This window comes from Nycticebus coucang, chromosome X, assembly GCF_027406575.1.
Source record: "Nycticebus coucang isolate mNycCou1 chromosome X, mNycCou1.pri, whole genome shotgun sequence".
NCBI lineage: Eukaryota > Metazoa > Chordata > Mammalia > Primates > Lorisidae > Nycticebus > Nycticebus coucang.
In genome coordinates, this window is record NC_069804.1 from 38786141 (window position 1) to 38802529 (window position 16389).

The window sequence follows — 16389 nt, forward strand, 5'->3', positions numbered from 1 at the left end:
TAAGCAGGGGTCTGCCTTGGACTAGAAAACTGCTTCCTTATTAGGCCCTGATCTTTGTCCTGAGTCACGATTATAGAGAAAAACATTTTGTAGGCAGTTTTTCTGGGAGGTAAGGTTTTTGGCTTCTAGAGATTATCTCCAATGCTTTTCACTGCTGGAAGCAACGCTCAGACCATTGTACTTGGAAGATGAAGTGGCATGCTCACAAGGCACAGTGAACAGTGAAATCGTTCCCCATCTTGGTGCAAGAAAATACCTCCAACTTTGAAAAGCATATGCGTGATCTGGTTATTTTTAAATGACTATTAATATTTTAAAAGAACCAGAGGTTTCCTCAAGCCCAGAAAATGAAAACTGGTGGGAAAGGCGTCCAGATGCCAATTCTGGGCTGCCTTGTTTTCAGTTTTCAAAGGGATGTGAACTGTTTCCACAGGGAGCATGAACCAAGGGACTCTAGGACCCAGAGGCTGCGCGGTAGGCTAACCGGGCGCGCGGTAACCTTTTGAGCTCCCGCCTGCGAGAGCTGTCACAGGACGCAGGTTCGCGGCCCGCCCGGGGACCGTCGCCACAGAGACGCCACAGGCGCTAAAACGCGCGGCGCGCGTGGGCGTGTCTCGGCGGGGCCGCGCCGCACGCCCCACCCCGGCCAGGTCCGCCGTACCCAGGTCGAGCTCCAGCGCCGGCCGGTCGGCCGGGCCCGCGTGCCCTCGGCGGGCAACGCTGAGCGCGACAGCCGGTACGGGCTGGGCATGACGGGAGTCCCTCAAGCAACCGCCTGCCGCTACCGCCGCCACCGCGTCCGCCCGAGTAGGCGCCGCTGACGCGCGGAGATGAAATTCCCGGCCTCCGTGCTGGCATCCGTGTTCCTGTTCGTGGCCGAGACGACGGCGGCGTTCTACCTGAGCAGCACCTACCGCTCGGGCGGGGATCGCATGTGGCAGGCGCTGACGCTGCTTTTCTCCTTGCTGCCCTGCGCGCTTGTGCAGCTCACACTCCTCTTCGTGCACCGCGACCTCAGCCGCGACCGCCCACTGGTACTGCTGCTGCACCTGCTGCAACTCGGGCCTCTCTTCAGGTGCGTGGGCCACAGACCCCCGCGAGCTCCCCACCCACCTGCGGGAACCGAGGGAGCTGGGCGGCCTTCCGGTAGGGACAGGTGGCTGGGCCCAAGGCGGGCCCGCCCTCCCCCCTCCCGTTCACCCCCCCACACCCAGTCCCATCATTCCAGTCACAGGAATACGACAGAGTCCTGGAATAATGGTAATAAGACCGAGGCGCACTGCATTCCAGTTAGGTTCCATCACACGAAATTGCCAATATTTAGCTGATTCTGACCAACAAATAATTGCAGTTTCTCATGGTTCATCCGCCTTAGACGCATTGCTTTCTCTGAGGTCTGGGCTCTCGGAGGTATTGGTTTGTGTGTCTGCAAACCCTTGGGAAGTGTGTTCTCAGCTGCGGTTATAGCCATACCATATACAGGCAATTAAAAAAAATTATCAAGAGGCAATAGCTTGAGGCGCTGTCTCAAAAAAATAAAAATTTATCAAGAATATGGAGCTTACCGTGTGCCAGGCACTGTTCTAAGAGCTTTACAAATACTAATATATTTAATTTTGATAAAGAAGTCTAGAAATCCACGCACCATTCTTTTTTCTTGGTGGTAGTATGAATATTATGGGGTGTGGAAAGATAAGGGGTTGTAGAAATGTGTTCAGGCCCTGTCTAACTTATAAACATCTCGTGAAAACTGGTACACGGTGTCCCATGAAGATTAAAATTTACTATGTGCTAAGCAATGAAAACCTGTTGGTGACGTTTCTGAAAATTAATTTTTATTAACACAAAGCAATTAGAAATATGTGGTAATAAATTAGATAGACTTGTGGTTATCTAAGGACCCTGAAAGGAGTTGAAAATGAGGTGTTTTCATATCTGTCATCTCTGTAGGAAAAGCAAAACAAAGGGTGTCTACCTGGATTAGAAATAAATTTATACTACTGAACTCCAGAAATCTATAGCGAGAACAAAGGCCAGAGACACCTGAGCTGGCAGAAAATTCAGCTAGGCCGGAACTTTCCCTACCAGTAAATCAATATCTCTCTCTCATTCTCTCTTACACGCGCACACACACAGAGGTGAACAGCAAGATAGATTTTACGAAGCCCTATTATAAAACTTTTGTACCTCATATTAAAGACAGCTGTCCCAGATGACACTCAGACTGCTGACTTGTAGTTTACGCCAAGTCACTGCAAACATGGTGAACAAGCTTCCCAGCCTCCAGAAGCCACACAGTCCTAGGAAGGAAGAGAAACAGTTACACTGGCTGGAGTGAGTTGTTACTGACATCCTGATAATCAGGCTAGAAGAGTTAGGGGATAAATGGGGTGAGGGGAATTTAAAAAGTCCACAATCTGGAGCCAGATAGGAGAAAGTTAGTCCTCTGTAGCCAAGTAAGCCCTGTGGTCCTATTTGTATTTACTGTACTCAGTAAAATAAATGCGATCTGACTTTGGACAAGGCACTCATCATTTCTTAACTCATCTGCAAAAAGAAAAATCATATTTAAATGGGGTAACAGGAACAGGGAGACTGCTATTTCCCAAAAGATTCTTGTGCTAGGTGATTTGTAAGTACTTACATCCCTCAGTTCATTGAATCCTTACTGTGAGGTAAATGTAACTCCTCCCATTTTATAAATGAGGGAAATGAGGCCCCAGACCATGTTCCTTCCCAAGGCTTCTTAAAAATGGACTTGAGTTAATTATGTTCCCTTGGCTTAATGAAAGAAAGCCAAGAGTATGTAGTACATTCTATAAGTAATTCCATTCTTAATAAAAAGTTTGATCATCTTGGCAAAATTAAATAGCCATCCAAGTAAATGATAATACCCTACTGTTGCTACCATTTAAAATATTTCTAAACACTAAGAGTAACCCAAGGAAAAATTAATGACATAATATTATATATAAAAACAGGATGACGGGTATAAACCTGAGCTCAAGAAATATGTCAGGATGTTTAAGAGTCAATAGTTTTTAAACAGTGGAGTTAGGGATGCTTTTAATATTTTCTTAAAAAAAATAGGAAAGTATTTTTTATTTTGTATATAAATTTAGTTTTTTAGTTATTATAATAAAATATTTAACTTCATTAAGGAAAGAAAAAGGTTAGTGCTTTGAAGAGATTACTTCTCAGCTATATAAAAGTTTCATCACAATAAAAAGACCTATTTTGAGAAAGTTTTGAATGGATCATTGTCTTCTTGGAGGAAAAACAAAGTAAAAGATAATAAAACAGCAATAAACTCCCTTCCTTCAACATGGAGTCTCTCATTCTATTGCAACAGATTTATTTCGAGGAGATATTAGGCCCATGATCTTAGAGCTGAGATATACAAAATACAGTTTCAATTCTCTTAGCTTCCAGATGAAAAGAAAAGCAATTTGTTGTTTTATATTAACATGACTTACTATCTTGCTAGAATTTCTTCCTGCTGACTGACTCTATTTTAACTCTAAGACATCAACTTTACATAAATGACAAACCTCTTTCCCAAACAAATGACAAACATTTTCCCCCAAAAAATGACAATCCTTTCCTTACTGATTGGATTAAGTGATATTTCTAAATTGATTTTGGATAGTATGGGTCTATTTACCTTTGGGTGGGTAGTAGCCAAACTTATGTTCCTTTAGGTAGGTGCTGTGTTTGAGTTCACATAGGATGATGGCTCGGTTAAACTGCAATACATTACACTAATGAGTCTGGGATAAATACAACTAACTAGGCTGTGCTCCTTCTTTGCTTTAGAGCAGCGTTTCTCAATCTGTGGGTGGCGATCCACAAGAACTGTATTAAAGGGTCATGGCATTAAAAAGGTTGAGAACCACTGCTTTAGAGAGACATAGTAAGAGTACCATATTTCACTTATATTAGTCTTATATCTAAAACTGTAGTTGCAGTCTTGTATTTAAAACTCCAGTCACAGAAACAATTGCAATAGTTTCTATGTTAAGCCTGGGATTGAATGATAGGAACATTGTATAATGTCTTGTTATTTTTTTACAATTTTAAGGAAAATCTTATTGTGAATTATAATAGATATCCTGGAAAACTAGAGAGGGGAAAACATCTCTTTCTCCAATAAAAGCATTAACAAAAACATTTCTGTTTATTATTATTTTATAGCCATGTTAATTTTAATAAATTAATTGGGGAAAGGCATGGTGGCTCACGCCTATAATCCTAGCACTCTGGGAGGCCAAGGCAGGTGGATTGCCTGAGCCTACAGGTTCGAGACTAGCCTTAGCCAAAATGAGACCCAGTCTCTGAAAAAGCCAGGCATTGTGGGGTAGGCACCTGTAGTCCCAGCTACTCAGGAGGCTGAGGCAAGAGAATCACTTGAGCCCAAGAGTTTGAAGTTGCTGAGAGCTATGACGCTATGGCACTCTACCGGGGGCAACAAAGTGAGAACCTATCTCAGAAAAATTAATTAATTGGGTGATACTTGTGGCTCAGTGGGTAGGGCACCGGCCGATATACCAAGGGTGGCAGTTTCGAACCTGGCCCCGGCCAAACTGCAACAACAACAAAAATTAATTAATTAATTGAGAGGAATAAATATAAATGAGTTTCAGGTTTAAAGAATTCTCCCCATTTTTCTTACTGATGTAAGGAAAAAAAATAGTATGTGAAAAATCTGGGTTTATAAAGTAAAGAGTAAGGAGTTATAAAAATCTTTCTAGAACAATGCACAATGATTCACTATAATATTTGCCTCTACAGTAAACTTTCAAAAGAATTTAAAATAATAATAGTCTACATTCGAAGGGTACTTTTTTTCATTCACAAAGTATTTTTACAGACAGTATTTAATTATTTCCACTGTAAAACCTTGTGAGCTGTCATTATCTTATTTTTACAGTCCAGAAATTGAGATTCAGTGAGATTAAGCAAGTGACTTTTCAAAGGTCTTATGGCATTTTCTGTTTAAGCAGTTTGGTTCTTGTTTAGCCTCACAGAGCACATGTCATATGAAGATAACATGGCTTATAGGAAATCATAATCAGCATTTCTTTGGAAAAAGTATTTTTATTAGGGTCCCAGATACCTCAAGCTATTTTGCTAGTATCAACATGCATGGTTTCAGCTAAGGAATAAATTCCTTCTGTTATGATGCTTGAAAAATGTGATAATGATGCTTGAAAGTAGGATAAAGTGAAAAATATAGATCAACCTGCTGATTATCTACATTGGGATCAGCAAACTGTGCCCCCCAGGCAAAATCCCTCACCTATTTTTGTAAATAAAGCTTTATTTGCAAACTAAAGCTTTATTTACAAAATCTCATGATCAGGCAGTGCCTTTTGCTCAAAGGAGTAGGGTGCCAGCCCCATATGCTGGAGGTGGCGTGTTCAAACCCAGCCCCGGCCAAAAACAAAACAACAACAAAAAAAATACTTCCAAAAATCTCATGATCTCAGCTCTAAGATCATGAGTCCAATATCTTCTTGAAATAAATCAGCTTTACTTATTGTTTATGTATAGTTTACAACAGCTTTTACACTATAGAAGCAGAGTTGAGCAGTTACAACAGAGACGGTGACCTGCAAAGCCTAAAAAACTTACTCTTTAAAAATTCTTCACAGAAAAAAGTTTGTCCTGGTATACAAGATATTTTAAAACTACCTTGAATAATTTTGATGACGTTATCTAATTTCTGGCCTTATTAGACTGTCCTCCAAGTGAAAAAAACAAAACGAAGAATAGATTTGGAGTAATTAAATGAGTCGTGCAGAATTCCAAGAACAATAGTTTGTTTCATATCAATTTTCTTAGCCAGCAGTGGCAGAGTTTTGGGGCCTTTCACAAATTTATTAAATAGATACTATGTGTAGAACTCTGTGATAAGATGAATGTATTACCTGGGGAAACAGGGGTTTGCAAAAGGGTCACGTGGACTTTAGGGCTACCTGTCCCATTAGCTCATTCTGGGACCTTCTTTGTTCCCATCTATTGATCATGGAATTTTAATTTCATCTAAAGTTCCATAGAATGCTTCCCATTTCATACAGCCTCAAGAGAGTTGCTTTCTCCTCTGAGCCCTCATTACATTCATTCAGCTCTTAACATTTGTTGGTGTTTCATTTCTTTGTTTTGTTTTAGTCTTCAAAAACCTAATGTTTGATTTTATCATGCAACTAAAACATTTATTGTTGAAATGAGAGAAAAGCAGAAACAGATATGCATAGTGAAGAAAATAAAACTTCTAATTCAATGGGGGCGGCACCTGTGGCTCAGTGAGTAGGGCGCCAGCCCCATATACCGAGGGTGGCAGGTATCAACCCGGCCCCAGCCAAACTGCAACAAAAAATAGCCGGGCATTGTGGCAGGTGCCTATAGTCCCAGCTACTCGGGAGGCTGAGGCAGGAGAATCACCTAAGCCCAAAAGCTGGAGGTTGCTGTGAGCTGTGACAATACAGCACTCTACGGAGAGTGACAAAGTGAGACTCTGTCTCTAAAAAAAAAAAAAAAAACAACTTTTAATTCAATGTCTAAAGAGAACAATGTGGTATGCTTGTACACTATTTCTTGGGGAAAATAAGTCCTAATTTTCAGTGTTTGCTGATTTCTCTAATGTGTATATTCCCATCATGTCTGATTGAGCTACCAGTTGTTTAAAATCTGGCTCATAAAATTACTGTTTAATTGAGCCTGTAAATTTACCCAGGGGATGTGCTATACACCCTCACTTTGTGAGTTACAACTTGAACTTTACCTTGGAAATGACAATAGTGAAACTTAAATATTTGTACCAGCATAGTAATTTGAAATTAAAAAATTTATTTAACATTTGGCTCTCTTTAGTCAGTGTGAGCCAGCTTACACACTTCAATTTTTTTTGTGTGTGAGGCACTTGTATATATTTTCATATATGTGATTTTCTTTTCACAAAATTGGAATTTTATTTATTTTATTTTTATTTTTTGAGACAGAGTCTTACTCTTTTTCCCTGTGTAGATTATCATGACATCACCATAACTCACAGCAGCCTCAAACTCTTGGGCTCAAGCAATCCTTTTGCCTCAGTTTGTCTATTTTTAGTAGAGACAGGATCTTGCTCTTGCTCAGGCTGCTCTTGAACGTCTGAGCTCAAGCAGTCTGTCTACCTCAGCCTCCCAGAGTGCTAGGATTATAGGCATGAGCCACCGTGCCCAGACAAAAAAGGTAATTTTCTATTGTAATTTGCTTCTTTCATATACCAAATATGGTAGAAATATTTATATATTAATATATATGTTTGTATAATCAATTTTAAAGACTGTATAATGTTTCTTTGAATGGATATATTATGATTTTTTTTAAGTTTGGAAACCGTTAGAGTATTCCTATAATTTTGCTGTTACAAGTAATGCTACAATTGAAATTCTTGCAGTAGGGTTTTTTCCTAAGTGAGATAAAATATGAGAAAATATTTTATATGCCAAAAGTGCTATAAATATTAGTTTTCAATACTTATTGTTCTTATAATGTATATATCCCATTATCTTATTTAGTTTGTGAGCACCTCCAAATGAGGCAGGGATATCCTGCTGTCTGCAATCCCCATAGCCCTTAGAAAAGTGCATCTGCATTCCTCATAGATCTGAGAATAAAGATCATCAGTATTCTGTCTTGTAATCCTTGCTGTGGTTAGTGGTCCAACAATGTAAAGTGGCTAGGCCTCATATAGTCCTTAGTCATAGATTTCACTTGTCCCTCAGAGAAAATTCAGTTGGACCAACAGGGCATGAACTCATGGCCTGAGTATCATTTACCATTACCTTCAGCTGAACAAACTGGTCCGTGCTGTATTACTTGCTTTTTATATAATATATTTAAGTGTCCTTGACCATACTGGACAAAAGTATAGTAGATAAACCTGTGTGTCTGTATGTTGTCTGTCTGTTATTTCTCTCTCTCTCTCACACACACACATACACACACACTCCTATGTACCTTATTTTTCCTAGGAGCAAATGACAAAGGTAATAATCAAAAAATATGTCCACTTTGTACTCACCAGAAAGGTTCCTGCATTTTCCTCTCTTATGTCAAGGTTTATTTTATTATTTTTAAATGGGAAATGTATTCTTGTTGTCATAGCGCCTCAGGCTGAGAGTATAAAGTTACCATTCAGTAAAATAGATGAAGCCATAAAATCTTCGAGCAGCATCATAAGGTTGTTATAAAATAACATATTTGAGGGTAAAAGTCCTTTAACAATATTTAAATATAAGGCCATGAACATTTTTCTTACTCGCAGTGAAAACCCATTTTTCTCCAGCATTTTATTATAAAAATATTCAAACATACAGAAGAAAACTTAAAAGACAGTGAACCACTATCTAGAATCTACAGTTCATATTTTATTTTACACATCTATCAATCTATTTGTGTATGTGTATATGTGTGCGCTTCAAAGTAAATTACGGATATCAGTACTTTACCCCACTTAAGAATCCTTATCATTACCTAGAGAGTAAACCCCAATTTTGAAAGCCAGGTATTATCTCAGTGATACCTGGCAGGCCTCCAGGTGTGATCGACTTTTTTAGCCCTGCCCTGTAAAAGCTTATAAGAACAGAGCGATAGGTAATAAGTTATGGTTTTCCAGTGATATGGATGACAAGCTGCCCTGTGATGGGGGATTTCCCTACCTTAGCTTCTGTTTTAACTGAGATAGTTTGAGGTACCTTTTGGATGTGGAACTTTACACACAAACCACCCCACACAAATTATATTATCACCATCTTTTGCAGCAATGTAGCAAAGTAAGTATTATCTCTCCTTTGTAATTGAGGGAAAAGGATGAGGGTAACTGACTTACTGAGGGACACACAGCTAATATGCACAAGGAAAGGAAATAGAACATTTTTCTGTGGGTTTAGACCCACAGAAAGTGGATGCAAACCACTTTCCATTGTCTTGTAGATTTTCTTGCCTCAGTGGCCTTCAGTGCCACCTCTGATTTAATTCTCACTGACCTGCTGGAGGGCCTCAAGAAGACTTTCTGCTCTGGTCTGGTCCTTGGAGTGGACAATTTAGAGCAGTGGTTCTCAACCTGTTGGTCATGACCCCTCTGGAGGTTGAACAACCCTTTCACAGGGGTTGCCTAATATTAGATATTTACATTACAATTCATAACAGTAGCAAAAGTATGAAGTAGCAACAAAAATAATTTTATGGTTGGGGTCACCACAACATGAGAACCTATATTAAAGGGTTGCGGCATTAGGAAGGTTAAAAAACAGTGATTTAGAGGATTGACTACAGTTCAGAGTAGCCAAGTCAAGGCTTTGAGAATCAGGTTAAGTATAAGCAGGATGAATGTGAAAAGACAGACAAAATCCTGTCTACCTCTAATTATTATGACTTGCTGGTTTGTTTCCAGGTGTTTTGAAGTCCTCTGCATCTACCTTCAGTCAGGCCACAATGAAGAGCCTTATGTCAGCATCACTAAGAAGCGGCAGATGCCAAGAAATGGCCTCTCTGAAGAGATTGAGAAAGAGGTGGGCCAGGCAGAAGGCAAGCTATTTACCCATCGATCTGCATTCAGCCGGGCTTCGGTGATCCAGGCTTTCCTGGGCTCAGCTCCCCAGCTGACCCTGCAGCTGTATATAAGCGTTATACAGCAGGACGTCACTGTCGGAAGAAGTATGTATAACTTTTTTTAAATTTCTGTCTGCATTTGAGGATCAAAATGGAAAGCAATGCATACTGTTTATTTTGTTTCAAGTGAAATTTATTCATAGAGGCATTCAGTCCTGCATCTGTGCTCTAGTACTATGCTCAAAACTTAGCGAGTTAAAATAACATTTGTTTTGCTTATGAATCTGCATTTGGGGCAGGGTTCCAAAGGGATACCTCACCTATGCTCCACTGTGGATCAACTGGGGTGACTCAAAGATAGAAGCTATAATCCAGCATAGGCCCATTCACTCATATGTCTTAATGAGGGTCTCAGGTCTTTTCCATTTGATCTCTCGATATGGGCAAGCTTAAGCTTCCACATAGCATGATGGCTGTTTCCAAAGTGAGTATTCTAAGAGTGAGAGACGTTCAAGTAGAAGCCATATCACTTTTTGTAATACAGCCTTGAAAGTCATGCACTTATGCTGCCTTCTCTTTGTTAAAGGAATCACTAAGTCCTGCAGATGTTCAAGGGAAGAAGAAGGAAGTAAACTCTGACTGTCTTTGGGAAATAGAAGGGTTCTGGAAGATCAGATGGGACCAAAATACCATTGTGGCCATTTTTACAAAACATAGTTTGCCAGAGGCCGAAAATACTTGTATGGCTGCCAGAGACTGATTCTCTTGGGATTTCATCTCTTTCAGTGATAGCTCTAAACTAGCTGAGATAATTGGTTTAATAGCCTTATGGAGAACAGAACAGAGCCACTTTCCTGTCTTAGAGTTCTAATAGGTTTATCAGCTTTTAAGTGAATGCAGTTTTCCACACTTTGGGCTATTCTCATATCATCAATTGAAACCAGATTTTGGTTAAGTCAGGGTCCCCCCGAAATCCTCTATTTGCATTGGACACAGTGAAAAGCCTTCAAATGATAAAGGGAAATAATTCCTCCCAAATATTATAGGTAAATCACAACTAGACATTCTGGTAAGTTTTGCTATAGGTACACAAAATGATTTAAAAGACTTAAGCTGAAAAAAATACATATTTAAGAAAAAATTTAAACTGGAATTAAAGAAACACTCTTGTTTATTTCATTGTGCATTTTAGAATGCCTATATTTTAGACTGGCAAAATTTCTTAATTTGTGGTGGGTTCACAGGATATTTGCGTGTTAGAGCTGTCTTTCTTATTCAGGGTGCTTGAATATGATTCTTAAGGTATGAGTCAGGATTTAAGTTAGAGGGCTTTAACCTTGGTGGATTAATATTTATATGAAAATGTCTCCCACAATCCCTGTTAGACAGTAGGTGCTATTGAAAGGGGAAAAAAAAAACTATATTAAAATTGTAATCCTCAGTATCTACCCATAACATTTATTATCTTATATATGGTATCTTGTATCTCTTGTAATTACAAAAGTTAAATGTGACTTGAGTATCACAATTTTAATAGAGTTTTTTCTTTTCTTAAAATGCATATATAATATATATATTATAGATACATATTTTGGCACCCTTTGTGTATAGCAGCATCCTTGTTCTCTAAGGACTTAGGACTGGAATGGGTCTTGACCAACCTGAGTCCTCCACATGCCACAATACCCTTTTCCAAGTGTATTACTTTTTCCATGAAGCAGGGACACAGCAAGAAACCAGATGCAGTAATAGCCTATTTGATTTTTACAAGTAGATTCAATTTTTTTCACGAGTTTTTGATAGTGAAGACTGTCCTATAGTTGAGGGATTGGTGAATTATAACCTATGGGCCTAATCTGAGCACTGCCTCTTTTTGTAAATAAAGTTTTATTGGAGGACAGCCATGCCCTTTCATTAAAGTGTTGTCTGTAGCTGTTTGGGTGCTGTGACAACAGAGCTGAGTAGCTGCAATAGAGACCTATTGCTACCTATGTAGCCTAGAAAGCCTAAAATATTTTCTATCTAGTTCCTTCCAAAGAAAGTTTGCCAACCCTTGTATTTTTTTTTCCCCCCTTTGGCAGTTTTTGGCCAGGGCCGGGTTTAAACCTGCCACCTCCGGTATATAGGGCCAGCGCCCAACTCCTTTGAGCCACATGTACCACCCAACCAACTCTTGTAGTTTTTCAAACAGAATTCTGTTCAGGAAAAAATAAAATCTCTTCTGTAAATTGTTATCAGTGTCACAAGGGATACGTAGTATCTTCCAGGAACCTGGAAAAATGTAAGTCCTTTGAAAGTTAAACAAAATATATAATATTCATGTAGAAAAAAAATCAACCAAGGAAGGAAAATCAGAGTTGTAGATTTGTTCTAATAATTATGTTGAAATATGACAGGTATATGTAAATGTAAAGGAACAGTGACAAAAATATATAAAATGTTGTTTATATGTGAAAGCATATAAGGACACTTATAAAAAATAGAAGATACTTTATTTAAAATAAGTGTTTTTAGGTACATTGTTAGCAAGTGAAAAACTAATAAAGTATAATGAAGTTTAAAAAACAATAAATCAAATAAATATGTAAAAGTAAGTGGGCATGATTCTGTTAAAAAGATGTGTCCACTTGTTGATTAACCCCAACCACTGCTTTAACATATTAAGGAAAGAATCCCTCAACCAGGAGGGTCAAGAAAGAGCCTTATGAATGGAGAGCATGGACATGGGTTTGTCACAGAAGCAAATGCTGGTAGTGTATGTCATATGGTTAGGAATGCATTTAATGCAAGAGACAAATACCTGACCATAGGTTTAAGCAACCCAGGGTTTATTTTGTTCATCTAACAAGAAATTGGAGGTAGGCAGTTGCTGGTATAATTTCAACAGTGGCAAATAGATGTATAAATCCATTGGCCTTTCACTTGAATTGCTACTGAAGCTCTAACCATCATAGCTGCATTCAAGACAGGAAGAAGGGTTGAAGAGGGAAGGACAGGTGTCTTTCTGCTTTTTTCGTAAGTATAGCTTTTCCAGAAACCTCTCTAATAGACCTTACTTTAGGTCTCATTGAACAGAACTGATCACATATTCACTTAGTTGCATGGGATGCTGGGAAAGCCAGACATAGAAATGATTGCTCCCAATGGTTTAAACCAGTGTTCCTCAAACTTGCGTGATAATGATCAGTCACCTGGAGGCTTGTTAAATATGTAGATTATCAGGACTTATCTCTAGAATTGTGATTTCTTAGGTCTAGGATTTTATTTTTCTCTTTCTTTTTAAAATAAGGGCCCCAGGTGATTTTATAATCAGGGAAGTTTAGGAACATTGGATTAGACTAGTCATGGCCTGCCTGGGTTTGGGCTTGTTGCCACCTAGACTGAAACTGTGTTTTGTTAAAGGACAGTGAGAGGAGTGGATATTGAATAGGCAACTAACAGTATCTGTAACACCACCTAACACAGTCCAGACTAATAAAAGTGTCTATTCTCTTGACAAGAGCAGCAAATAGAGTCCCATCAGAACCTGACCCTATTCAGTATTCAAATTATGTAACCCTCTCCTCTCTCTCTCTCTCTCTGATTCTGTGCTCACTGAGCAAACATTGATGAATATAGCCTCACAGAGTTTGGCACGAAGGAAAGGAGGTGGTACCAGCTACATGGTCACTAGAGAGTTTTGTTTTGTTTTGTTTTGTTTGTAATATCATTCATGTAAATTTCACCATTTTAAGTATACAATTCTGTAGGTTTTAGTATATGCACAATGTTGTGCAATCATCACCACTATCTAGTTTTAGCATATTTTCATTACACCCCAAAGAAACCCTACCCGTTAAAAGTCACTCATCAGTTACCCTGCTCCTACCCCTGGCAATCAGTTATCTATTTTCTTCTACATGGATTTGCCTTTTGTGCATATTAGAATCATACAGTATTAGAAAGTTTTCTTTCTCATAGTTGCTGAATAATGGACGCTGTTTCTGTGTGCTTCAATCTTGGAGTTTGGTCATCCTGAGACTCCCTGAGTTTTGTCATATCTCATTAGGGGCATGTTCAGGTCTCAGGCCCTTAGAGGATGGGTTGGGCTGAAGCCTAGGTGAGCACACCAAAGTTACTATGCTCTGTGAAGGCTGCTGCAGCCTGCCGTTTGGGCTTTCTTCCATTCATGGTGGTAGTGTTCGTAGTAATCATGACTGCTTCATGAACTCTTGCTTTGTGCCAGTCACTGTAATGGGCGTCATTGTGTTTCATTTTCACAGTGTCCCTGTGAAATAGATATTATATCTATCTTACTAAAGAAGGAAATTGTGCTCACTGTCTGCCAGAGGTGCCAGGATTTGAGGTTAGGTTTGTGTAACTTCATTCATGGATTCAATGAGCATTTCTTGAGTGTATTCTGTGTTTCAGACTTGGTGCTGATCTCTGAGGATAAAGCAGTGAATAAGTGATTGAGTGACAGGCCTTAATCATCTTGGAATAGGACAGACAAACAGGAAACAGATGATTAAAATCATATATTTATTTTATTCCAGGTAATCCTTCAAAGTGAAAGTTAAGGGACCTATGTGTGGGTATTTTGGGGGAACCTAAATGAGTCTGAGAGATGAGGCAAAGATTTCCAGAACTTAGGTTTAAACTGAAAACTGGTAGATGAGGAGAAGCCAGGTAAAGGAAAAGCAGGAAAGAGTATCCCAGGATTTCAGGCTTTATCTCAGAGGCAGTGGGAAGACACTAATAAGTTTTAAGCAATACAGTATCATGATCAGATTCAGTTTTAGAAACTGATTACTCTGGACAGTTGTTGGAAGGCAGTGAGGGAAGAGACAGGTAGGCCAGTAAGTGGGCTGCTACAGTTGTCAATTTAAAAATGATAATGGCTTGAACTAGAATAGTCAGAGTGGATTATTGAAACAATATTAAGGATGTAGAAGTGGAATGCCATGATGACTGACCGGAGATGAAGGTGAGGCAGTGGGAGATGTCAAGAGTGGTTCCTAAGTTCCTAACATGGGCAGTTGTGGCTGTAGATCCCAATTTGTATTGGTACAGCACTCTGGAAAAGGAACAGGTGTGGGGTGTATTTTTGCTTTCAGTTTCAGACTTTCCAAAGAATGAACAAATTCGAAAGATTCTATTTAACTCATAAGAGAACAATTATCTGTTGAAACCAGCTCAAAAGATAATCCAAAGGACATAAGAATATTGCCTAGGGATATTGAAATGAATATGTAAATAGAAGTAAAACTGGTTCTATTACAATGTAAGAGGTGGGACAGTTGAACCTCTACTGTAATAGACATTCAACATGTCTATCAGTCATATACAACTTGGCAGAGGGATGTAAATGAGCTCACAAGAAGTGCAAGGCCAGAATCGGAGAATCTGGAGAAGTACCTGAAGACAGGTCAGTATTTCCATTAAAACATTCTTTTTTGCTATAATGTTAAAGTTAAGTAGAAATTCAGAGGTCCCTCAAAAAAAGAGTCCAATCATTAGGGTGACCAGATTCCTGTCAGAAACATTTCTAGATCAGACTTGATCAGGGCTCAGAGGATATTGATAACATTGCAAAGTCTGTGTTGCCACAAAGGCAGCTCCCTGACCAATGAGGGGCTGGAGCCCAGGGATACAATGGACCGAAATAAGCATTTGGTATCTTGAAAAGCCCAGGCTAACAGGAAAACCAGAAAGGGCTGATAGGGAAAAACCCACCAAGACTGTGTGAGGGTGAAAAGGAGCCTTAGAAAGGAGATTCTGTCCTTCTCCATAAAAGCCTAAGTGTGGTTCCCAATTATCCACATGGACCTTTCTCTGCAAGAGGGTCTCTATGCCCAGCACCTCAGCTCAGCCATGCTGCTGGTGTTCTCGAGTATCTGACTGCCAACATCCTGGAGCTGGCAGGCAAGGTGGCAGACAACCGCAGGGTGTGCATCACCCCTGAGCATGTGGAGAGGGCAGTGGACCAGAACCAGCAGCTCACCTGCCTCTTTGAGGATGGCACCCACGCTCAGGTTGAGGGAAGGCCCCAACCTAGGAAGAAGTAGAAATGCCTGGGTCTCTGAGCCTGGCAGGATCTCAGCAGCAGTCTTATCCAGCTCCAAAACTACCACAGAAGAGGGATCCCAGGCTGCCTCTATGAACCCAGGCTCTAAAAGTGTTTAAATCCATGATAATGCTCCTGGCCCTCTCAGTATCTGTCACTTAGGGTAGGAGGAGTCTATGAACCATCCAGGGGGAGGCATCCCATAGAGAGTTGGGGGTGGAAGGCATGGTCAGGGAAGGGGGGTGTTTGAATCAGTGATTTCAGAGGTATAGTTTACAGTGGTGACTGTGTACGCAGTGGCCCCTGTGGGAGCAGCAGGCTGAGGGAGAGAAACTTTTTCATTGGCTCTGAGCAGGGAAGGCTTTGGGAGGCCAGGGACATAGCTAGGAACTTTGGTGGAACTAAAGACCCTGACTGAGGTGCAGGCAGCTTCATTCACACAGGAAAGGTCTAAAGTCAGAGTGCAATGATGGCCACAGGGGTAAGGGGATGGGGGGCACTGGCTGGCATGAGCTTAGTATGCCAGGGGGCTCTTACATGGGGACTGGGGGAATACAAAAAAAGGTTATGATCAGCTTGTTTTAAGTTAGAAATAGGTATCACATCAAGTGCTGTAGCAATCTGTCCCTTTGTCTATGAGTGCCCACATTTGAGGTTCTCACTATTGACCCAGTCATTGAGGGCCTCCCAGCTGCCTGCTGACCTTTTACAAAGGGCTGGTCATAAACTGCCCAGCCAGCTGAAAC

At 40.1% G+C, this 16389-nt stretch overlaps 1 protein-coding gene across 1 annotated transcript in view; it reads left to right on the forward strand.

Annotated features, from left to right (window-relative positions):
• The first annotated feature begins 507 nt into the window (after window positions 1–507).
• Window positions 508–16389, forward strand: part of XK (X-linked Kx blood group antigen, Kell and VPS13A binding protein) — a 45408-nt gene continuing 29526 nt past the window's right edge. Inside the window, exons 1-2 of the mRNA XM_053580878.1 lie at window positions 508–1075; window positions 9440–9702. Of these exons, the coding sequence (XP_053436853.1) occupies window positions 831–1075; window positions 9440–9702 (508 nt within the window). The 5' untranslated portion in view covers window positions 508–830. The remainder of the gene's footprint in view (window positions 1076–9439; window positions 9703–16389) is intronic.